This window comes from Argopecten irradians, chromosome 6, assembly GCF_041381155.1.
Source record: "Argopecten irradians isolate NY chromosome 6, Ai_NY, whole genome shotgun sequence".
NCBI classification, from domain to species: Eukaryota; Metazoa; Mollusca; class Bivalvia; order Pectinida; family Pectinidae; genus Argopecten; species Argopecten irradians.
In genome coordinates this window covers 27,140,396-27,167,147 of record NC_091139.1, presented here as the reverse complement: position 1 = coordinate 27,167,147, position 26,752 = coordinate 27,140,396, and the positions used below count along the sequence as shown (strand labels likewise).

The 26,752-nt window shown below is 35.6% G+C and overlaps 3 protein-coding genes across 3 annotated transcripts in view; all 3 read right to left on the bottom strand.

The window, feature by feature from the left end:
* Positions 1-16,029, bottom strand: part of LOC138326422 (laminin subunit alpha-2-like) — a 117,024-nt gene extending 100,995 nt beyond the window's left edge. Inside the window, exon 1 of the mRNA XM_069272531.1 lies at positions 15,786-16,029. Coding sequence (XP_069128632.1) covers positions 15,786-15,858 — 73 coding nt within the window. The 5' untranslated portion in view covers positions 15,859-16,029. The remainder of the gene's footprint in view (positions 1-15,785) is intronic.
* A 3,136-nt stretch (positions 16,030-19,165) lies between these two features.
* On the bottom strand, positions 19,166-21,109 carry LOC138325491 (uncharacterized). Its single transcript, XM_069271184.1, has 2 exons — positions 20,826-21,109; positions 19,166-20,439 (listed from the first exon to the last, which is right to left on the bottom strand). Exons 1-2 carry the CDS (start codon positions 21,092-21,094, stop codon positions 20,202-20,204), a joined length of 507 nt encoding a protein of 168 aa, XP_069127285.1. The 5' UTR covers positions 21,095-21,109; the 3' UTR covers positions 19,166-20,201.
* Positions 21,110-21,835: 726 nt separating this feature from the next.
* Positions 21,836-26,542, bottom strand: LOC138325490 (uncharacterized). The gene is made up of 3 exons (XM_069271182.1): positions 25,889-26,542; positions 23,135-23,380; positions 21,836-22,776 (listed from the first exon to the last, which is right to left on the bottom strand). Exons 1-3 carry the CDS (start codon positions 25,903-25,905, stop codon positions 22,539-22,541), a joined length of 501 nt encoding a protein of 166 aa, XP_069127283.1. The 5' UTR covers positions 25,906-26,542; the 3' UTR covers positions 21,836-22,538.
* Positions 26,543-26,752: the final 210 nt, after the last annotated feature.

Genomic DNA, 26,752 nt, shown 5'->3' with positions numbered 1-26,752 from the left:
ATTTAAGGACGTTCCAAGTTTATTGCTTGAGGAAAGCTGGAATACCTGGAGAAAAAACAACCGACCGGCCGTCAGTACCTGGCAACTTCCCCACATGGGATTCAAACTTGTGACTCAGAGGTGGAGAGCTTGTGGTAATATGTTGAGACATCTTAACCACTTGGCAACCACAACCCCAGGTATACTTATTTAATACAATATACATAACATTCTTACTTGTTATAATGATGCATTCTTGTGGTAAGATGACGCAATTATATCTGTCTAATTAGTTTTAATACCTTTGCCTTTCATGTCTATAAAGATAGATAGAAGCTACATTAGGTAGCAGGTTATTAGAAACAAACCAAGAGTACATAAATTTAATTCAAGTGAAATATGATATTGAAAAGATGAGTACATAAATTTAATTAAAGTGAAATATGATATTGAAAAGATCTCCCTTGACAATGTGTATCCAGTTAAGAGACCAAAGCTCCATACATCCTGTGGTCGACTGTCAATAACTCCTGTGTGAAACGTTAATTATTTAATTGAAGTCAAGTGTTAAATGCGATGGTGTAACAAGGTCGTAAAGGTGTTCAAATTACCTGAATTCTAATTACTGAAGCGTGGGAGGGGTTCATAGGCTGATGACTAACAGGGTACAAAAAAAAAAGAATCCCATGGAGGGCACAATTAGATAGGCACCATTACATAAACACCGTTATAAATCTATTTTCAAGTGGATAAGTTAAAATAAATCAACAGATTTTCACGAATGGATTGTTGGCCGATAACAGTGAACTCTGGGCTGTGTAATGTAGCATGTGAGGAAACCTCACTGATGCCTATCTCGCATGGACAGGTGCCCGTAGTAAATTAACACAACAATTACACATTATTAGCCACCTTACAGCATCGGGATACAGCATTTACAGGGATACAGCAGTAAAACAACTGTCATAGTTATTCATTTCTAAAACCACCTGGGTGTAAAACTCAAAATCTTCTAAATTAAATTTTGATGGAAAAATGGATAATCTCATAAAAACACAAAAATTTTGTTTTACTGTAATCTGATTTCAAATGTTGTTCAACAATTTGTACTACTACATAACATTCAGGCATAGCGTGAAAATTAATGGGGTTTTAAGTAACAAGCACTTATAGATAACGGATATTGAGTCAGATTTGAGTTTATTACTAACACCAATGCAAATAATGAAGATGTTTCAGTACGAAAATTAACGTTGTTAAGGTATAATCATCAAATTAAAATCTTATCTAGAAGTTAATTGCATTTGTAAGCACCTGTAAGATGAAGCATAGAGCATACACCTGTCTGTTAGAAACCTGTTACGAAGTACACGTAACCTACGATAATACCTGTCGGAGTTTTATTAAGTAGGGTATCCATCAATTAATACACTAGGCTTGTTGTGCTCTACAAGGATTTAAATCTAGATTGTATCATCTAAGTTTTTTCTCGACAATCTTTCAACACCCATTAACTGAAGAATACTGATATTGTTTCCAAATGAAATATACGTAGGATCACTTGCTATGTAATCTGAAATACACTTCGAATTTGTGAAGAATTCTCTTTATTTATAGTGGTGGGCAAAAAATATGTCATTAAATCTGTTTACAGTTTTGTTTTGTAGAATTTATTGTTCCGTAAAAAGTTAGCGCCATGTAAAGTAAGTAGCTGATAACTCCTTCACTGAGTAATATACAGGGATACCAATCATGTTATACACAGCTACTAGGCCAAAACCCCAAAAAGCAAAAAAGAAACCATTTCAAGTTAGGGAGAACAATAAGAAACATTCACCATTATATCATGGGAAGCATGAACATCAAATTGTGCATCTGATGGATTTGAATGCAAGGCCAACAGACCCCAAGTTCGAGATTCTTAATTGAATTTCAAAATACTAGATTATCTCCCCTTATTTTGAACTTTGGACAAACATGTGTAACAGGGTGCAGGATTAGCAATAAATTTAATACCTGCTTCTGCCAGGGATCGAACTCAGGACCTCTAGATTACAAGTCTGATGCTCAACCAATCGAGCTGAAGAGAAGTTTTCTCTGGCCGAGAGGTATATTTTGGCTTTAGTATTGACCAGGGTTACACATGTATCAAAGAGACAACAATCAACAAGCCAAAATCTTATTGAGAATTTTTAATACTAGATTATCTCCCCTTATTTTGAACTGGACATACATGTATCACAGAGGCAACAATCAACAAGCCAAAACTTTATTGAGAATTTTTCAACATTCTAGAAACTGGTAGAAAAAATTTTCATCAAACATTTGACAAAAGATAACAAATTGGAGTTATTTGTTTTATATTTTCGAGTCTGTAATTCTATATATGAATATTTCACTGTATCTGCAGGTTAACAATCCTCAGTGATTTTCTACAAATATCAAAGACACATTTGTCATGTCCTGCCCATAAATATCTACTAAGGTCAAAAATTTACATGTAGTTTATTTTGTTTATTATGGAATATCACGTCCTCAACTCTGACAACTATCAAACACTAGCATGAATAATGTGACAGATTTACAACTAAGTCAACAAAATCTGAGACCTTAGGAGACTCAGACCTGTAGACTGTGATAAAACCAGTAAATGGAATTAAAACACTTTCTCTTTTATAACTGTTAATACATATTAGCTAGATATGTTTCTCGGAATTTGTAGAAAAGTTACAAGAATCTGAAGGAAAGTTTTTCATTATTTCCCTTCCATCTAGGAATTATTCATCATAAATCAATGATGTTTCTTAACTTAAATGTTTTCTATAACTTCTTTCTGTAATGTTTTCCTAGAAAGCATATCCTTAAATTTGTAACTTTGTTTATGAGATAAGACAAAGTTTTTCTTGCCATAGTTTTAATGAAATTTAACAAGAGCTTTCAGCTTTGACTCGTCATGACAACACCTCTAGACTATACAGACAGTTACATATAAGTTGGTACCAGTCCAATATGATTATGACAATGCCAATCTTTCCATCTTCTGAGCAATCCTAGTCACAATTTGATAATTATAATGGTAATATCATCAAAGAGCTATTCTCACCTATCTCTGAGGTCTTTGAGTACAGTCTTACAGCTATTAGATTATTCCTACAGGATTCATGCCTGTTTGGCTGTGGTTTAATTAAGGAAGCTCGCACCATTTTGATTGCGGTTTCATTAAAGATGCCTCCCCCAATATGTGGTTACATTAAAGATGCCTACCCCATCATGTGGTAACCTTTTAGCCACATTCACACCATTCTTCATCACTATTTTCACCCTAACTAACCACAAGCTAGAACACCACCTAACCACATCACAAACTGACCTCAACGGAAACATTAACATCAAGATCATGAATTGTCTGATAGGGTCAACACTTGGTTCAATATAAGATTTCAATATTCATTATCAGAAAATCTTAACCACCTGTACAGCAGAACACTTTAATACCATATACAACCCAGTAAGTGCCCTTGTCCCTATAAGCACCCCTCCCCTCTTTTTGAAGCCTTAATTTCATTTACATGTACTTCAAATTAAATGCAATCTGAAAATATGAATTAACCATTGATTTCTTTCTTTGCTTTCTTTTGCAAATTGATTGATGGCTAAAATAGGCTTGCCTGACGCAAAATCCTTGGTTTAATTTGTGAAATAATTTTACGAAAGGTTAATCCATTAAATTTGGTTCTAAGCTTCTCCTCATCTTTTTCAATTATCTAATGGGTTGAAATCGATATCATTTTTTTTTGGATGTGTGTATGCGTATGATTTAATATGCTCATAATAAATAATGTCTATGAGTGATGTTCAACACAATAGGTACAAATGAAATGAATAAAGATGTCAAAGCTTTTAATGATTACTTGGCAAAAACCTATTTTGCTGTTTCAGCACATGCATTGTAGCTGAATAAATCCTGCTGTAATATTAAATACAAACACAGCTCTCTGTATAGCCATGCCAATTGATCCCCTAGCCAGGTTCTGTACCTTAACACACCTTGGTGCAAATTTTCTGTACATACATTTTAAACCTTATTTAGAAAATTGCAACAAACACTGAATTGAAACCTAAAATGAAACCTAAAACTTTAATTTAAAATAAGATGTCAGTAGGGACGGCTATTTCTCACGATCCTATGTGAAGTCCCACACTGCTCATGATTGGGTTTTAGGATATAAAAGGATATTTTGATTTATTTTCACTTTCCTTCAGATTTCATTAAAGGACCCTTCACATAATATCAAACAGTGATAAGAGTTGGTGAATTCACCCATATAAACTTGTAATAAACTTGACCTCAAAGATTCAAAATTAACTGGTCACCTGTGTGTTAAATGACCAGACCCCAAGTGGAACATGCAATAAAACGCTCAGACACACTGACCAAATGACCATGGGTCAAGCCCAGACAGCAAATCCTATATGGTCACCTTTATATTTACACAAGTAGTTATCTTTAAAAAAGTTTTGTCTGCTTATGACACTTTATCTGTCTTGTACCTCCGGCTATACATAACCGCAAACACAAAACCGTAATTATTACCGACCAAATACATGTTCATAAGCCTCTAATGCATGCCCTACAGAAATGCATTTGAACGAATGAATACCAAATCGTGTGAATGACTATATGTAGAGTGTGAAGTGATCAAGTACTAAGACTTATAAGCCTATCAGAGAGACCAGATGTGGTCCTGTGCACTTCATACCTTAATACCAAGCTTATCCTATCAAAGGATATAAACTCTTTAAGACCCTTTCCCTCGGTTTTACAGGTAGAAATTAAAAGATTTTTTCCACAATAAGAGTTCATAAATTCAGATATAATCTCAATGTACATTAGCCCATACATTCTCTAGCACAATAAACATTTAAAACAATAAATGTAATACGAGTAACTGAACATTTCGATCTATTTAACATTGGTGATTGTCGTAGAATAATACCTAGCTTGACAAAGTCCTGTATTACATGACTTTACTCTAATCACGTTAACATGTAACAGGTATAAAACTGTATTACAAAATAATTGTGGTAGCTATACATTTTATATGAGTTAAAGGTGTATGATATAGTCAGAGTGGCTTCTGACGAAGGATTGAAACTAATGCATATTTCTTTTTTCAATATTTGTCTGGAGCATAAACTTTTTATAATTTGTACGTATTGTAACATGAAAAATTAGTGGCATTGCAGTTGTTAAGTGTGGTTTAGCATTGTGACACTGAATATCTTTATCCTGAAGATTCTCTATAAATACTTTAATAATGATGAGATTTAGCTTGGTGTATCCAAAGTGGATAACTGAATTATTTTCTACCATATTAGTTACACTTCTTACCTATAAAGGCCACCTATTTATTAAAAAGACACAATACCCCACATAAGTTTTGTGTAAATAAAAACCATCAAAATTTCCACCTAAAGCTTATTTTTACGGATATCAGCTTACAAGATAAATTTCTGGCAGACTTGATATCTTATTACAATGAAAAGAGATATTATCAACAAAACCAGGTCAAAAGATGTAGTTTTGTGATAATTTTCTCCTGAAGAATTTATCAAATTCCAGTTAACATAAAAAAAAATTGAAAGATAATTATCTCAGAAGAATGATTTTTACCCCAGTTTGATGTGTGTAAGGTTTCAGGGAGATACAGTGTATAGTTGTGGGTTAGTGTCTCCTTGTGATAGCGGAATAATAGATTCTTACATGGGTCTGTCAAGTGGACAGGGATATCTCAACTCGAGTGAAAGATTTTGGCTGGTCAAATCGAGGCTTGCCCAGGGTTGGCAGCCTATATCTTTCACTCAGGTTGAGATATCCATGTCCACTTGACAGACACACGGAAGATATTCTTTTTCTCCCACTTTCACGAAACATTGTGAAATTGCAGATTTTAGAAACATTTTCAAAGCGCCGCCATCATAGGAACCTTGCAGTGCGTCAAAATTAATGACCTCGCCAACAATAGACACCGCATGTATTGATGACATCAGGTCATAGTCTAGCGCATGTGAGCTGTCTTTTCCCTTCCGGTAAAAGACAGAGTTTTCTCCCATACTTCACAAGGATATCCCGTGGTTGCTGGGGAAAAGTTATCTATATCTTACACAGGGGGGTGTAAGACAGCTCATAGGCGTTAGACAATAACGTGACGTCATCAATACATGAGGTGTAACTGCGGCGTGCATTATAGATGTCGTCTTCAATTTTGATGCATAACGAATTTCCTGCGATAATGGTGCGATGAAAAAGCTTCAAACCAAGTGGAATCTCGTCAATTTTCTACTTAGTATGGGAGAAAAAGAATCTTACATGGGTCTGTGAAGAGGACAGGAATATCTCAACCCTCGTGAAAGATTTTGGCACGTTAACTCTATGCAAAACTAATGCAGTTAAATCAGATAACTGTTTCAGAATTGCATTGTAGAGAAGATCATATTAAAAATATGAATGATTTCAAAGGCCCTTTTGAATATAATTATTCTTGAACTACTCATGATCACCATGATTTATAGATTAATATTATATAACTTGCACAACAACAACCACGAAACAGTATGAACTGATATGATGAATTTGGTACAAATCCCCAGACAGTTTGTCATTACCTGATAAAATAATTGATTCCAATCTTCCTCATTTTATTCTTGTGTAAGATGCTATCACAAAACGAAAAAGTGAACATAAATTCTTTGACAATCACATTTTCATTTTGTCCTGATTCATATCTCATCTTCCCTCGTCATTTCTTATTCCTCAAATGATATCGTGCATTCCAAGATTATTGTCATAACAAATACCCTATATATAGAACTCCAGCAATAGATAAAGTCTTGTTATAATCTCATTCATCGTCTTTAAGATCTTGGTCTACATCTTTAATTGATATTATTACACCATACACAGGACTGAAGTCAAATCTTCACAAAAACATATCTGACAACCGTAATGCAAACAAAAAAATGCTAATTTTCCAAATATCAATGTGACATTTTTGTGTGAATGAAAAACTTCCATTTCATTCAAGATTTGAATCAACCCAGATTGAAATTATGACCTTGTCATCTTTTGTGTATGTATCCATATTATACCTACAATAAAGCGTGACAATGATGTAAAATCTGAACTAACACCTGTTAAAAGAATGATATTAATAAAATATATGGTTCCAAATCTTCAGGATTAAGATACATAAGTAACTCATTCACCCTGAAATTTCATAATGGACTGGTCTAGTCTTTGATTTGGAAGAGTCTAAATGTGTCTTTAGGGGTGAATGAGTTATAAAACCGTCGCTTTACCTTGCAGCTGATCACAATTGTTAAACAAGAATATCAATATTGGCCACAAGCTCATCTATTGGTTATCATGCCATCCACAAATTGTATTGAAGTAGATAATTAACTCCAAGTCCTTCAGAAGTAATTGAATAATTTTCTCCAGGAATATATCTTAAGAACTATGGCAGTGCTTCCTCGCACAAATCCATCCAAGTCTGACTTTATTTGAAATGCACTTAAAACATGCGTGTATTCCGTTTTTGAAAATTAGGAAGAGAATTCCGGTCTCGTTAAATGTTCATCAGTAAAATGGATTTACCATGTTAAAGTTAATGGCCGTCAAAGGATTCTTTGTACTACATGGAAACAACAGATTCTATGAAAACCACCTTTCTGGTTTTAACATAAGAACATAACGATAATGTAGTTTCCATGGTAACAGATACAAAGATGAAATTCAGATGTATAGATGTCTTAGGTATAAGGTAATAGCATTACAATAATTGTGCAGTAAATAAAATCCAACTTTATAAATTCTTAGTGGAACCAAGTACAGGACAAGTACCCATAGCCAAATTATTTTTGTGTTGGCTAATTAATCTCTGCATGACTTACTTTTTCACAGTAATCTGATGAAATGATCTAGACTGTACTGTTTCTAGAAATTTAATTACTCCCAAAAATTAGTTGGTTTGCAGTATATGTTAAGAATCTTTACGCACAATGCTTTAACGTTAGATAAAAATCTGTTAGTGACCAAATGCTATGATGAAATCTCTACATGTATAGGAATTCAGTTTTGGTATTTAAGTTTGTAACAATTTATATACATTATAAAGTCATGACACTGCAGCTACAGTTTCTACTTTCTATATCCTAGTATATAACACAAGGGTGATATACATAGAGGCCATACATCCACCATACATCCACGGACCATTATAATGAATACTTCAAAGCCACCTCTGTGAGCTTCTCCACTTTTGTTACACCTCTTCATGATAGTAGACCTCTCTATCCATCAACTCTATACAAATGATGCCCTCTTCCCAGAATTTTCACATCACAGAAACTGGCCACTCTGCATGACATGTGTTAGAGATAAAACCCAGGGTCCCCTTAGGCACTAGGGAGTACATTCTGCTCTATATATACTGATTAAGTTGATCTAATAAGAGGAAGCTATTTCCAGGTGTCATAACTTAACATTTTATAGTTTGCTGGACCAGAACATATTATATTAACCTCACAGCTCATAACTTTTGGCAACTGTTCTACTGTTCAAGGCTGCTTTGCCTCCCAAATATCACAGAATGTATTAGATATAATCATTGTTTAAATTTTACTTCCCAGCTCATTCCAATATTGGTTGATACTTGATTATTTCCCCTCAGTAAATTTCAAATGTGCTTTCTTTTCTTTGGTGCTCATTATTATCAATGCTAGATTACACTTTCATAGTTTGGAATGTGTGCTGATTATCTGCTGTTCCCTGTGACAATATTAAATTGTCTCCCCTTGACTGCTTGCTATGTTGACAATACTAATTATCTCCCCTTAGTTTCAGATGCATGTGCTTACATGCTTTACAATTCCCTTTTCAACAGTAGATTATCTCCCCTAAGTTTGAAACGAGAGTGATGATCGTTTAGTCTAGCCTTCAGAAGAAACCTAAGTCATGTAAGGGGGATAATTATAAACTACTTTATACTTAATTAATAATTACAAAGCTGTGTTTTAACATTATTTTAAAACACAGGCACACATAAAGGATCAAGTCTGTATTAAAAGAGAGATGCAAGTGCAGAAGATGAGCTTGAAATGTACAGCTATACTAGGTAAATGATAAAAGCAGTCTACACTGTAATAGCTTTACATGGGTGGCATCAGCGATAATGGGTAGCAGTGGTTTCATGATTGACTTAAAGGACCCAAAAGTACACTGAGTCTTCTAACGGAGATGGATTACTACAGACAAAGACTCATACAGCAAAAATGTTTGTTCTTGATGGAAGTCAGAGAACTCCAGGTAAAACATTGGTGGAGAATCAGCAGTATGTAGTAAATGAGACCTCCATGTTAGCAACAGAGGTAGAAATTAATGTAAGACGAAAAATTGTCGCCTTCTAAACTCTCATTGTTTTGCTTCAAGATTGAGTTACAGGGTTTACAAGTATGGGCCAAAACCATGTCGCTATAATGGAAAGTAGCAAAAAGCTATAAGAAGGAGCTACCCACACATATCGTACTAATGTCAAATGTAAGAAAGACATTTATCCAAGGGTTCAGGAAACTTATGGGTATACTCTATTACTGCCGGAGGGTAGCCAAGAGCTAGATACTTAAGGCGACTCCCGTAGGGTGGTACCCATACATATATACCTACTGTAGTGTAATGTTTACATGTTGATTATACAAAGGATGTTTCTACACTGGGCTAGGGCCTTTATCATTAACAAGTTCAAGTCCCACTTAGAACATCAAAAGGACTGGTCAGTCTATACAAGTGAATGGTCACAACTGACCAATTCAGGCTATACTATAAACACAAACAACACTAATGTCTAATTCTTGTTAGGAGATTAAAACAAGCCTGATCTTTATAAAAACTTGGTAGGGTTGAGCACCTATATGACACTCTACGACAATCGGCTCATAATGTCTAATTGTCACAATGCCCTTATAAGCTTTTAACCACAATGACCTTAAACTCTGTCGTATTGACCTCAAATTTTGTGATAGTACGACCTCAAATATTTGTTGATGCAGTGTATCAACTGAGGGTGAATAGTGATGGTGGAAATGTCAAAAATGGAGGCTGATAAATCAGAGCGAAGGTCAAGTCAGTTCATTACAACTTTTTATTATACACACATGCTACATACTTACTATGGTGAAGAAATTAATATATATCTCTCATAAGAATAGTATACAATTCTTTTTGAATATTTATCCTATTGATATTTTATAAATCATTGTTTTCCGTATTGAGGCTGTGTCTTTGTAAAAAAACCTGTATACATAGTGTTGGGATTCGATCAGAAAAATCACAATTTATCATTAATCAACATTAAAACCGATCGATCATTGATAGCAATCATCTCAACACAACCTGTATAAATGAATTTTACCTTACTCACTTCCTCATTTTTGTGTGAAAAGTGTCATTTCTCGTTCTTTTTTCAAATGAAATATTTACAATTATATTTCAATTATATTTATCAAATTAATTTCTCAGATACCCCAAACATCTCAAATAAGTTTAAATGCAAGATTATCTCCCCTTAGTTTGAGGCTTTTTCTAGAATCAGATGTATTACATTTATCATCTAAATGATAAAACCAAATGTTATTGATAATTCTCAGTTTTATAATCCTTTCTCTCAATCTGGATCACAAAACCAAGGATTTTGCTTTTGATGCATGCGCAATCAGTACTCCATTTGAAGCAGAACATAGTGCCTCAGAATTTTTTTGGGACGCAAATAATTGTTTTTAATATTTTTTATCTTGAAGTAAAACAAAAAGCTCTAACTTTTCAATAGTGGTTTGGTGTAAAGAAAGTTACTTTTGTAAATGAAGATCAATACTAATTTGTCTTCTCAAGTTTTTGATTGAGAAAAAATACCATTGGTCGGCAGTGGATCATCTTTAACAATTCTGTTGTTAACCCATTTATGTGTTACTATTTTCACTAATCGAGGCAGTAAGAAGGGGACCATTTCTCTGTACGGGGACTGGGTAGTCATATAAATAAGTATGTATAGGATTCTTGATCCTGTACCTAGTAATACAGTTTAGATAAATATAGGATCGTTTTACAGTCTCCAACATTAACAGACAGATGGAGACTAATTCTCAAATTTAGCTTCTAATTATCAGCTGTCTGTGTGTGTGTTCAAGGTCACAGTGACATTTGACAATGGTGACAACCTCTGTGTGTCTGAATATCTTTAAACTGTTTTATATCCCAATTGTGATAGTAACAATCATATGCAGTATACTGTTATATTAGTCTAGTAATGGAAAGGTGTACCATATACCGCGGGATATATGAAAATACTGAAAAATATATAAATTGGTCTTGCGGAAGAAAAATATATTTATAAAGAACAAAAACGATATAGAAACACTTGATGAAAACACATATTTTAACAGTTTCTTGCTAAAGGAAAACTACATTTTTATCCTAAATAAGCAACCCTCCCCCCTCTTCTTGATTTACAGTGCTATTTGTATTGTGTTATATGTTGTATACAACAGGGATCCAAAAAAGTATAAAACAGTATAATGATGTTGATAAAATGTTTTGATTCAGCTACATGAACGAATGGAATTCAATTTGTATATTTCACCAGATACATAATTGTTCATAATGACAAAAGATGCAAGTATTAGACTTTTAGTGCAGCTAAAAATGTTAAAATAAAGAAATAGTAGTTTTTCTTTTTGTCTTTAATACCTAAAACTCTATTCAGTTCTCTGACAGCTCCCATTTCAATGCACTATTTATGTATTCATGCTCTGTGTTATCCCAGATTTTGACATCCCCTACCAACAGTATATATAATTCATTAGTGACCCCTGGTGAAGACATTTACCCCTTAAATTTCCTATTGGAAAGAGTCTAAATGTGTCTTTAGCGGTGTATTAAGACAATTGGTCAGATCTGTAGGTGGTACAGGGTGTCTAGTGGGAAAACAGTGGGGGATGATAAATGTTAGGGTACCACTCAGACAGAGGCCACTGGCCCCATCATCTGTAGTCTGACTAGTCTCCAAATGGCCATTGCCTTAACAGTACTTCTAACCTTCTTAAAACTCCTCTTCAAAACATAAGGGGTTTTTTCATGAATATTGTGTAGGTAAGTTATCTCAGTTCTTTTGATGTCCTACTCTTATTTGCCCATTTCCAACAAGACATAAGTCCTATACAGACCCCAACCCCCTTGCCCTCCCCACAATATGACCCCTACCAGAACCCAACCCTTTGTCCCCTTCCCCCACATAAAAACACCCATCCTATGCTGTCCCCCTTGATCACCAAACATCCTACAGAACCCCACCCTTTCCCTGGCCCTAACATAAAGACCCCATCTGTTTGCTCTCCCCACAAAACACACCCTATCCCACCCCCTTACCCTCCACCTCCCCATACAATGTTACCCCTACACATCCCGCCCTTTGCCTCCCTACCCACACAGCACCATACATGACCTGTACAGATCTCCACCCTCTGCCCTCCTCTCCCAACACAACATCATCCCTATATCCAGACCCCCTCCATGACTCCCACCCACCAACAGATCACTAACACCTCCACCAGATAGCTCCCCAGCCCCAGGCCCCAATGTAACACTCCTCAGTCATGATCATCTCATGCTAATCTTGGTGTATACATCACAATTAGTACCAGGAAATTGTTAATGCAACCCCAGGCTCTGTTACTATTCCCCCCCCACCATTCCTTCCACTGAGCTTTACATCCTGGTCCTATATACTATGCCAGCTGTCAATATCCTATAATCCAGAGAATCTTAAAAGTCTTTTATCTTCTTTAAACCATTTAATTATGATCCTTTTTTGTATTCTTTTAAACACTGTGTATTACACATATCAGACAAACTGATCACTACAGGTTTAATGTTACTACAACATATGTATACTAGTAAAATAGACACACCAAATTCCCCTTAGTACATCCCCTAGGGGGAATATTATAAGTAAAGAGAATTTTGAGGAAGGGAAATCAAAATGTGTATGGAGTCTAAAGTAGCTGACTACATGGGGGTATGTCTCCTGAAAATAGTTACTAAAGTATCATAAATACTGTATGCAAATATGGTTCTTGGTGGTACTTTCCATTAGAATGACCAAATATAATGTGATTCAATCATTGTGGCAAAATAGCAAAGATTTTGGTCATGGCAAATATTTGTATCCTGTTTGGGTGTAAAATGTGTTATCAAGGAAAAAACATCAGTGAATACATTTATAGAAATTAACCATATAAGTAAATGACCTTCGCTTGTAATAATATGTACCAAACTAGTATGTGACATGGAGGTAAGGTCAATACCCTGGACTAAAAATAATCATTTTGTATATCTTTTCTGTAATAAAAATTGGTTTGGTATTTAAATATAGTGAACATTAAATTCCACACCCGCTTTTACCTGTCTATAAAACCTTCACTCAACTTATTATAACATTAAAAGTATAGAAATCCATTATTCAACATTTCCTGTGGGGTCAAGTGCTGTCAAATCTATTAAGGCATTTGGTGTGTTCAGAATTAAATGTTTGGGGGGTATACATAGAGAGAATTCAAAACATAATTACTACAAAGAAGTAGGCATTAACAATAACACAATTCGTAAATGAAGTACAATTTATCAAATCTTTATTATCATTGCATAATCATGTGCGGAGTGGATTGAGGTATGTTATTTAGGGATGTACGCATAAGATAAGTGCTGTCTACATGAATTTGATGCTGATATGGCAGTAATATGTATATACCTAGTATTTATCACTTGAATGACACTTCGAGTAACATATGTAACGATAAGATATGTACATATATAGATAAAGATTTTGTTGATATCTGACATAGCTTCATAAAATAGGTGTTTTTACAACTATCGTCATGATATATTTGCTGCTTCTACCTTTTTCAGTTATGATTTTCAGAGCTAAACAATGACATACATTTACAGATCCAGCGGTCTATAGCTATCGTATAGACCTGACAAGAAATAATTCTCCCCGTTTAACAGTCCTAAACAGGTGCCGAACAAACCAATCTATCACTCAATAATTCCATCCAGGAATATGAGCTTAGATGAGTTCTCTACAAATACACAAGCTCATGTAGATGCTTCTAAGCAAACATATATACATTTAGCACAAACTTCTGGAGACATCAATGTACCTGAAGTTTAAATAAAATCCAACAGTGTTGCAATGTAAACTTTCCAAATGAAGCTAACAATTCTTGGAATTCCCAGTGTCAGATGGCCAGACATTTCGGACGATTAAAAACAGACATTTTCATTTAACTTTGGGATGTTTCCTTAAATTCAATTATAGACAGGTTGTCAGATTCACTTTGCAGCAGCAGACATTACCAAAAACATGCTTCTTCAGCAAACTTTTGTATGTCGCATAAAATTAAAATATTGAGGCCTCTAACATATTATCAGTGTTTCAAACATATCTGATTATGGAATGTTAATTTTTACATTCTATCAATTATGATCAATTAATGATATGTCAAGTCTTATGGTGAATAAAAGCCACCAGCTGGAAAACCATCTGACCCATGAATCCAAAATTGACCTTGACCTTTTGAATGGCCTACCAGTATATATATGTTAAAGATGAGGAAATGGTACATTGACATATAGACTAAATCACCTTTAAGTTTTTTTTGGAATTTTTTTTTTTTTTGTAAGGTTTAGAAAAAGTATAGTTGAATATACATGTTTGAAGCTACATTTTGTAGAATTCGAGCAACAGACAAATGACCTTGACTTCTGAACTTTCTACACTGTGAATTACTAATGATGCAGAAAGCTTTCCATGTCATTAAGATCAAGGAGAAAACTTGAGCTGAAGAAAAATCCTTGATTTAAAATGAATCAAAATGTGTGTCTGGAATCTTATAGGTTTTTCGGAACCAAAGATCTTGTATCTTATAAATGTGATCTAAAAATGCACCTTCTTAAGGTTATAAATTCCACCTAGTCATACTAGAGAGCTGACTTTCTTCAACCGTCTGGCTACAATATTTACAGGTAAAACATACAATACTTCAATGTAAATTTGTCTGCCGTTTAGAAGCCGTCCTCCTGCCCATATTATATACAGTATAGGGAAAGGACCTTTTATATGAACAGCGGCCAAATAATAAACCTTGCTCAAATATCTCAGATAAAAATCTTATTAGGTCAACGCTCAAGTTGTAAAAGTCGAATTCCTTCGTTTTTAAGATGAATTTGATATTTAACATCACCATGTGTTTGTCAATTATTTTATTAAAAATTGCTGACAAATTTATTTCAATTTTATTAAATGTAGAGAAAAACGGTAATTAATGTACGTGTACATATTTATTTATAAAGTTAACATGTTGTGTTAAGGTTGTGTAAAGTTCCTATCTAATCCGGATCATTATTTAACCTGATACAACAGATATTAATCGCCTATGATGACATAATGTCGCTCACCTGTGCAAAACTAATCAACAGGTTCGAAAAGGTTACGTTAACTGTCCTATTCCGGAGACTGTCAGGTGTTTGCAAATATTGTAAATATTGTAATCATTCTATTTTTAAAACCTGATCAGCTGACAGTATTCAATGTGCATGAATAAGCTGCAATGAACGGCTAATCTTTAAATCACTTGGGTGAGCTTTTCAACAGGTGTTTTAGCATGTCGACGACAAGTTGACAACTTTTCCTTACCTTGGCCGTTCGAAGGCGTGACAATCCATCCCGCTAAAGGAATCAAGAAAATCACAAAAACTTTGATATCCATTTTGGGTCCTTGTAACCACTATTTGGACCACGGGTACATCCCTCCGATTCCGACGTACTCCGTAAGCCTTTTACGAGCAGACGCTAGTTTCCGCCGAAAATCTCTGCACCCCATATACACACTAGGCCAAAGGTAGGCTATAGTCTGTTTCAATATTTACTTACAATAAGCCGGAAAGTCGCACAGTGTATACCTTATACTACTAGAGCACAGGCGCGAATTTGTTCGGAACTGACAACACAGGAACCTGCTTATATCGGAATGTGTACACACAATACTATTGTTCAACATTAACTTAATCATCTTCAAACAAACATAGCAGGTGTGGATAATCGGATGTAAAACACAGGGACTTGAGAAATAGTTGGAGGTCTACATGTATTATTCGGAGAACATTTTCAAACGTACTAGGTGTTCAGATTGAATCACGTAAATTAATACATTTATTTGTGTATAATAATTGATATTGGTGCTAAGATAAGTAAAATATATAAAGACTAAGCTTATAACTAAAATACAGGCTTTTTGTATACATGCAGGGAGCCGGTTCATTCATCAGTGGTTCATTTTATTGACAGAGTGAAAGCTATGATCATTGTATCCATAGAAGATTGCATTAAACCAAGTTGATGGAAAGAAAATGATCAGAGGGCTTTAGTAATTATTCAAATCGATCCATATAACATCTTAGTACATCACGTGACAGAATACTGGATTCTGATTGGCTACACACATGGATACTATTTGCAATAGTGCCCGGGCAAGCGGGCACTATTGAAGAATAGTGCCCGGGCAAGCGGGCACTATTGAAGAATAGTGCACGGGCAAGCGGGCACTATTGAAGTGGCGCGAAATTGAACGTGAATGTATTGTGACGTCACCATAACATGACGTCATTAACGTTGCGCTTCGACCAAGACGTCAAGATGGCGGACAGGCCGTTGTGTGCGGGGATGGAAGCAATGTTGTTTTTCTACAGAAGGCAGTTCACTAATGTTCTACATTGTTCTACTTTTAATTTCATGAAGCTGAATCCCGTTTTTATAGAATCCCATATTTCTGCGGAAATTGATATGTTGTACTTTTAATGTAACAACGTGGTGTGGAAATAAAGATAGCGTTGCGAGGTATCGCTTGCATTGACGTGCTTCTATTACGATGACATGAAAAACGATCTCATGTCTGGGTGATGTACTAAACCCATTATGGCCTAGTTCGGCTCGGGCACTATTCCATCCCTCGACAATTCTATGAGGCAATAGTGCCCTCTCAACCAGGCCATAATAGATAAATATTTACAACTTTTTAAAAGCAAGTGCCTTTGGCATTACATTCTAAAACCTTTAAAATATTTTAAACGCATTGTAATGGTAAACCTTGTGTCAAGAATGAAATTCACTCAAAAAATATAATGCGTTTACAAATCTGCTTTGTTAAATCATGCTAATTAAAGCAACAAACCCACAACAAGAAAGGTAGAGCACTCTTTTCTATACAGTAACTTATTTTTCATGGAGAATTGATTTCGCGACCTCATGCTTATCACTTTATTTCGCGACGATTGTATTTCGCGACTTGGGTTCTACCTGTGCCTATAGTTGACACACCTTTTTTCGCGGTCATTATTTTTGTGATTCCTTCTGACCCACGAAATCTAAATTGCACACGAAGATAGTTTGAATTACAGTAATAAATTGTTGTAGTCAAGATGTTGACAGGACATTGTCTTTTTTTTTATTTGTGCGATACTGACTTGTCTGAAAATTACTATAAGTGTTCAAGAGTTACCTCCCTTCATTAGTTATTTTTTCCAAATTGTCAATATGCACATAAATTTCCATTTATATCAATCCAAAGCGATTACATATATGATAGCTAGCTATTGCCAATTTTGACATCAGTGTAATGTTTCATTTTATACTTATCAATATTTTAATAAACAGTGTCTCAATAGAATTTATATAAGCATTTTGCGCTCTTTTTATCCTTTTCTTTCTGTTTTTTTTTTCAATTTAAATAGGAACCATTCAAATGCTGCAATAGAAGAATAATTTGCAACGTGGAATTTCGCTTGAATCTGTGCGAAATTTTACCAATAAATAATTCACTATAATTATGTAGATGCAGAGCTCAAAAATAGAAACACATTGAACAATTTAAAATCTGACTAAGCCAAAACTTCTCTCGATCAAATCTCCACGTTGACTGTAATATTTATGTTTTGTTGATTTTTTAAAGATATCGTCAATATTTATGAATCAATAATAACAACTTCATTGAAAATGAGAAGGAATGCTGTTAAATTAATTATACATTGGAATCATATTAGATCCATCCAAAGTGAAAAATATATTTTCAGTTATAAAAGTTTCTTTAATGGACTTTTAGTCAAATTTTTAAATATCTTTAGCCACTTTTGATCGGGTAAATAAAAAAGGCGTGAATTGAACTGATCTTGAAGCCTAATCGTTAGTCTTTAGTCCACGGGAGACAACTCGTATAAAATAGCTGAGAGCCATCCTACACATGATTTATCTCCCCTCGGTCGCTTCGATTGGTTTATTAATCCCCAATACTCACAAAAGGAAACCATATCTTTATCATTATAATGCAAATGTATTGTTTTATATCCTTAGACTATAACCAAAGGTTAATTAAACATGTAAAGACCATTGTTTCCCCATGTTCACAAATCGGGAACGTTCAAAGTACCTCTTTAAATCAACGGCTTTCGATTTTTATATGGGAATGTAAAACGAGATCGATAATTTCGTAGAGTCGCAAAAGTTATTAACTTATCGTTGATACTACGCTCATCATCATCTTATGAAAAATTTATATTTAAAGAACTAAAATGTTAATTTTCATAACGCGGGTCGTCTTATGATTCCCGCCGTCAGTTATCATATATTACTCAGGAAATCTTGCATTTGTTTCGGTGTTGTAACGTCATCTTAGGCCGTTGATGTATTTTCTTATATTGTATAAACCTTTAAATTTTGCTTCTGAAAGAGGGTCCTTGAATCAGCTAAGATCGATCGCAACATATCTAGGAGAAATTACATTTCCGAAGATTATCGAAAATTTTCAGATATGTTGCTATTTCTTTCAATCTAATTAAAATTAGACTTGTAATTTCACTCCCACTACGATACTCTACGTTACGCTTCAATTAGCGTAACGTAGAGTATTGTAGTGGGAGCGGAATTACAAGTCTAATTTTAATTAGATTGCCATTTCTTTCAGATGGTTCATTCCATATTACTACCTGATTGTATTACATTGAGAAAATGAAATCAAAGCGAAATAATTATTATGTTTTTATTGAAACATCGAAATATTTTCTCACAGAAGTAATTAACACATCAATACAAAAAAATGAAAAATTTAAACAATAACAAAACAATGGAACATATATAAATCAATTTATATACAAAAACTTTATACTAACAGGGTTTAATCTCCCCTGACAGAGACAGTCGCATAGGCCTATATATATATATATCATACACATGTACGTATCACCGATATCTCGGCATGGGACTTTTTAAAATTCCGTAAATTATTCTTTTCGTAATATCGACTATTTCTATGATGTCGTTTTTCTTGCAACGTTTTTCTCGATGACGTTATCGTTCTTTCTTTGAGCTCGTATTTTGTACCAAAAGTGAGTTTTCCAAATGATCAACATTTTGTCTGCAAAGTGACCCATTTCCTTACGTCACTCAAAAGGACAAACTATATGAAAAACAAGTCTCTGCTTATCTCCAGCTTTCGCATCCTCGGTCCCAGGTGTAGACGCACTATGACGTAGTAGTAAGCGATGATAGTGCGTAGTATGTGACAATGAGTCCACCTGGGAACCAGGATGTAGGTTCCGAAACCTACATTCAGTACGGGTATTTTTTGAAATATTTTGAGAGCATGAAGGTGCTCAAAATTGTTTAAAAAAGTATTGATCATAAACATTCTTTATCAATCAGAAATAAATTTCGATAAGAAAAGAAATATCTTACATGTGGATGAAATTTGCCGAAAGGGGCATACAATCCGAAATTACCTCCCTTGGTGATTTTAATATAAAGTATTTAAAAGCGTCTGAAAAAGATAAGTAATCGTCGCGATACACCGACAAATCATCTTCTGAAGATTGCAATACAAATATCGCCCAATGGCGCTAATCCAGTAAAACCGTCAGCAGGCGTCGATCCAGTACAATCGCCAAAAAGGGTCAATTCTTAATCCAGTAACTCGCCAAAAACTTTCAATCCACTATATTGTTCCACGTGCGTCAATGCAGTATATTCGTTAGCAGGCGTCATTCAAATGAGTTATGTGTGAAATTAGCTATGCAACAGGTACTCGTCACTGTACGTGACATAGCGACGCGGTCTGGACTCGAACGTGTTATCTGATGGTGTGGTCCGTCCGGAAGATTGACTCCGACGATGGGTGTCGGATCCTTGAAGACGGGCTCGGGGAATTCCAAAACTGATAAAAGCCTCTGGATGCAACATCAGACGGTCTCCGTCCTCACGCTTGTCTTCGACAGCTCGGCCCAGCACAAACTCGGACAAACGTCTGAAACAGATATAATTGTTGTGTATAACTGTTGTGTAACATATCGGGTATATAAAAAGGTTGTGATATATGTGTAATTATGACTGTTGTCGAATTCCGATTTTATCGAAACGAAGGTATCAATTCTTCAAATTGACACTCCATTTATTATCATTATTTCGAATCGCCGTTCAAAAGAGGATCGTGTCTTTATTTCGCTGCGAATATGTACATGTGAGGCGCACATACGATACTTATAGTCTTTTCAAGACATTTTTGGCAATCTTCGTATATTTCTTAAGATTGCCGGAAATTTCTCCGAAATGTCGCGATTTTAAAACAACTTTTCAAATGCGTGTGCCCGTGGTGCTGAAGATTACGACATGGATTTAAACCATCTATCTTACCTCTCCATTAGTATTTCCGGTTCCGATATGCTCTCGAGGTAGCGACCATTAATGAGGAGGTTAGGATTTTTGGACTGTTCGCGCAGTAAGCTCCGTCGAGTAGCCATGACGTCGATTAGCTGATCGTTCAGATTGCAACGCCATTGTGTCCAGCCGTGCAACCCACGATTCTTTATCACGTGACTTCCTGCACGTGACCTACTGTTGTCCTCTTCATCAGTGGACGAATTGTCGGCGTAGTAATCTCTGTCAATACAAACACAAATCATTGTTAATTACATGTAGCCATTCAATCGATAATGTACTGATCAGAAACAGCTTATTCTACTAACCTTGTCCCATCTAATTGTATACATGTACACGACATTGCATGCACATCGTACAATATGAATACAGATGTCAGTAGGTGTCAGGTACATGTATGTGATAAGGCCAATCAAAAATGTCTATTTAGGGTTACTCGACCGACCCGATCTTTTTTTCCTACGAAAAAAAAAAATGAAAGTCGGGATCTCATACTCTGGTTTCGGCCATTCTTTTAGAGTGAAAGACACTAAAAAAGTCCCGACCTACCGATCCTATTTTTTTGCCACTGTAACCCTAAACATACATGTTTTGGCCTAATGAAAACGGCATTATGATATATATCATATGGGCTCCATTCGTTTCACTCCGTCATCAGAGTTACTTCCCTTCATACTAACTGGGTGAAAAGAAGGGAAGTAACTCTGACGAAGGGAAGTAACTCTGACAGATTAGAATATGGAACAACGTAAATTTAAAGATGATACTGAATCATCATCGTCATTTAGATTTTACAAATGATGAAATCCAGAGTGCTATATTTTTTATTTGCATACGCTGTAAGCCTTGCTGCAATTTTATTGACCAACTATAAAAGTTAATTTTGAATGTTCTCCTCAGCCTATGACATTGTGCACAGCAGGACCTCTCACATCTAAATGACACCAAAGGAACCGTTCGTTATGTCCGATATTACACAGCTATGAGCTCGTATTTTGTACCAAAAGTGAGTTTTCCAAATGATCAACATTTTGTCTGCAAAGTGACCCACTTCCTTACGTCACTCAAAAGGAATACAAACTATGAAAAACAAGTCTCTGCTTATCTCCAGCTTTCGCATCCTCGGTCCCAGGTGTAGACGCACTAGTACTATGACGTAGTAGTAAGCGATGATAGTGCGTAGTATGTGACAATGAGTCCACCTGGGAACGAGGATGTAGGTTCCGAAACCTACATTCAGTACGGGTATTTTTTGAAATATTTTGAGAGCATGAAGGTGCTCAAAATCGTTTAAAAAAGTATTGATCATAAACATTCTTTATCAATCAGAAATAAATTTCGCTAAGAAAAGAAATATCTTACATGTGGATGAAATTTGCCGAAAGGGGCATACAATCCGAAATTACCTCCCTTGGTGATTTTAATATAAAGTATTTAAAAGCGTCTGAAAAAGATAAGTAATCGTCGCGATACACCGACAAATCATCTTCTGAAGATTGCAATACAAATATCGCCCAATGGCGCTAATCCAGTAAAACCGTCAGCAGGCGTCGATCCAGTACAATCGCCAAAAAGCGTCAATTCTTAATCCAGTAAATCGCCAAAAACTTTCAATCCACTATATTGTTCCACGTGCGTCAATGCAGTATATTCGTTAGCAGGCGTCATTCAAATGAGTTATGTGTGAAATTAGCTATGCAACAGGTACTCGTCACTGTACGTGACATAGCGACGCGGTCTGGACTCGAACGTGTTATCTGATGGTGTGGTCCGTCCGGAAGATTGACTCCGACGATGGGTGTCGGATCCTTGAAGACGTGCTCGGGGAATTCCAAAACTGATAAAAGCCTCTGGATGTAACATCAGACGGTCTCCGTCCTCACGCTTGTCTTCGACAGCTCGGCCCAGCACAAACTCGGACAAACGTCTGAAACAGATATAATTGTTGTGTATAAAAAGGTTGTGATAGATGTGTAATTATGACTGTTGTCGAATTCCGATTTTATCGAAACGAAGGTATCAATTCTTCAAATTGACACTCCATTTATTATCATTATTTCGAACCGCCGTTCAAAAGACGATCGTTTCTTTATTTCGCTGCGAATATGTACATGTGAGGCGCACATACGATACTTATCGTCTTTTCAAGACATTTTGGCAATCTTCGTATATTTCTTAAGATTGCCGGAAATTTCTCCGAAATGTCGCGATTTTAAAACAACTTTTCAAATGCGTGTGCCCGTGGTGCTGAAGATTACGACATGGCTTTAAACCATCTATCTTACCTCTCCATTAGTATTTCCGGTTCCGATATGCTCTCGAGGTAGCGACCATTAATGAGGAGGTTAGGATTTTTGGACTGTTCGCGCAGTAAGCTCCGTCGAGTAGCCATGACGTCGATTAGCTGATCGTTCAGATTGCAACGCCATTGTGTCCAGCCGTGCAACCCACGATTCTTTATCACGTGACTTCCTGCACGTGACCTACTGTTGTCCTCTTCATCAGTGGACGAATTGTCGGCGTAGTAATCTCTGTTAATACAAACACAAATCATTGTTAATTACATGTAGCCATTCAATCGATAATGTACTGATCAGAAACAGCTTATTCCACTAACCTTGTCCCATCTAATTGTATACATGTACACGACATTGCATGCACATCGTACAATATGAATACAGATGTCAGTAGGTGTCAGGTACATGTATGTGATAAGGCCAATCAAAAATGTCTATTTAGGGTTACTCGACCGACCCGATCTTTTTTTCCTACGAAAAAAAAAAAATGAAAGTCGGGAACTCATACTCTGGTTCCGGCAATTCTTTTAGAGTGAAAGACACTAAAAAAGTCCCGACCTACCGATCCTATTTTTTTTTTTTTGCCAATGTAACCCTAAACATACATGTTTTGGCCTAATGAAAACGGCATTATGATATATATCATATGGGCTCCATTCGTTTCACTCCGTCATCAGAGTTACTTCCCTTCATAAAAGAAGGGAAGTAACTCTGACAGATTAGAATATGGAACAACGTAAATTTAAAGATGATACTGAATCATCATCGTCATTTAAATTTTACAAATGATGAAATCCAGAGTGCTATATTTTTTATTTGCATACGCTGTAAGCCTTGCTGCAATTTTATTGACCAACTATAAAAGTTAATTTTGAATGTTCTCCTCAGCCTATGACATTGCAGCAGGACCTCTCACATCTAAATGACACCAAAGGAACCGTTCGTTATGTCCGATATTACACAGCTATGACCATTTTAGGGTGGCTTCCTATGTATTCTATGTATTGTGTGGTTAGAGAAGGTGTGCAGACTGCGGTATGCTCGTATTGTGTCTCCTTGTGATATTGAAAAAATGTGTCCATTTTGTAATCATTTTTTAAACATATGCTGCCACACACTCCGAACAGAGAATCCAAAATATGTCTTCAGTTACCATACCTTTTTGCTTAGAGCTAAGCAGGAACAGAATCGAAACTGACTATAATGTGACTAGACCAAGAGACAGAACATAGAAACTTCCAGGCGCGAGCGTTCAATACCAGAAGAAGGGAGACAGTAGGAAAAAGAAGACAGCCAATTAGGAAGAAGAGGAAAGACCATGTACAAAATTCTTTTCGTCTTTTACGATCATGCATTGGTGGCTATAGGTTCAATGCTAACGCCCTACATATGTACATGTACCTGTAGTGCAGCCAAAAAAGCCAAAGAAAAGTAAAACAACAAAAAAAAACTATTTATTTTAAGCATTGATGTCACTATTTTTTATCTTCATCGGGGTATGAAAGAAATTTTGTTTGCAAATTCTAGCGTATCGGATTCTCACAAAAGTTTGCAAACAAAATTTATTTCATAACCCAATGAAGTTAATAAATAGTTACATCAATGCTTATATTTAATTTTTCAGACTACTTGATACCAAAAAATACGTTTAAACGTACGATACCATTGATTTCCCAAAAGATTATTTTTTCTAAATAAATACGCAACGTCGACGTCTCTATTGTGACGTCATGATAACGTCGGGTTTTCGCGCCATTCTCGGAGTTTTTCTTCATAGTATATGAAGAAAAAGAACCTACCAATCAGAAAGTCGGATTTAGTATGAAAACAATACTATAATACTATAATATATAAATTATCGACTTTCTACAACAGGCCAATATTCCCTGCCTTCGATATAGTAAAATTTCGAATGATTCTAGATGTCAATTGTTATAATGAAAACATATGTAAGCGTCCAAAGGCTGTTTATGACTCATTCTGATATTTATATTGAATCAGGTGTTACAATTAATTTTACTGACAATCTGTTTTTTTATTACGAGCACTTAGTACAGCAGAGGTTCGTCAATTTTAAGTCCGTAGATGACAGATTGACCCATGCACGACGTGTGTGAAAACGTATATACAAATTGAAGTAATTTTTGCAAGTGTTCATATACATCGACATATGCACTGTTAGCTACTGTTGTAGCGGAAGAGACATAAAGTCAATCAGAAGGCGATATCTTTTCCGCTACAGCAGTAACTAATACACCGTCAGATGTGTTATTAGATATATTTAATATGTAATATATATATAGTTTTAATTATAACATAGCTTGCACTACATGGATAGCTCATATTCACCCTAACACCTGTATTTTAGCAGATGTACATATACAATGTGCATTAATATTCTTATTATTATGTATACCTGTACAATTGATGGTGCACATGAACTAGTATACATGTAGTTCAAGAAAATATGTGGGTTTTTTTTTCAAAATTATGTCAAATTCATCCAAACGCCAGACTAAGACATAATATAGCAGATACATGTGTAGACGACATCTGCCAGTCCCAGACTGTTCTGGTCACATATACATGTACCATGGCTATGGTCTCAACAGCTGAATGGTACACCTGTATAATTGATTTTACGCAATGTATACGTATGAACTAGTAAAAGAGAATATTTTTTTTTGTTTGTTGTTTTTTCGTAGATGCACGTGCAACAATATAAATATAAGAATGCCTTACCTGCTGCTGTATGACATGGTGACAGTGGTGGTAATGTCGGGTGTGTCCAGTGTACGTGTTGTCGAATGTAAACAGCTAGTCTGGGTGGATATACACGCTGTTACGTCACGCACATAAAATATTACCACGCCAATTAGCCAATCGTATTGACGTATTTGTTACCAGTGAATGCTTTTGCAGACATCGTAACAAATCGATAACAGCTTATAACAGATCTAGACTGACCACCGGTCAAGCAACGGGATTGAGTCATTCAAAACTATGCATTAGAAGTCCGTGGGGCCCGCAGGTAGATCGCGACACTTTCGCCTTTGTTGTTGTTTAGGAACGTATATCCCATTGTATTGTAGATGTAATATAAAAGCAATATGACGTAACCTCGCTAGGATATAAACACTTTAAAGATTATATCAGAACAAGTTCGAACTAACTACAAAAGTTGACAACGTGTTTGTATGTTAAATGATGTCTTTTAGTTGTCCCACGGGCTGTAATGAAGAACTAAGGCGTGACATTATTGCACAACATCAAAGACATTATAATCACATATACCCGTGTAATTAAGTTTCAATGATTACATGTTTGCATGTATATCCAGAAACATATGTCATGTATATATGTTTTTGGCATATCACATCCATTGAAACTGGAACGTGTGTGTGTGTGTGTGTGTGTGTGTGTGTGTGCGTGTGTGTGTGCGTGTGCGTGTGTGTGCGTGCGCGTGCGCGTGCACGCATGTGCATGTGCACCCGTGTGCGTGTGCGCTGCGCGTGCGCGCGCGCGTGTGTGTGTGTGTGTGTGTGTGTGTGTGTGTGTGTGAATAATGAATATTAGAAAAAATTTGACTTTTTCAAGAATTTTTAA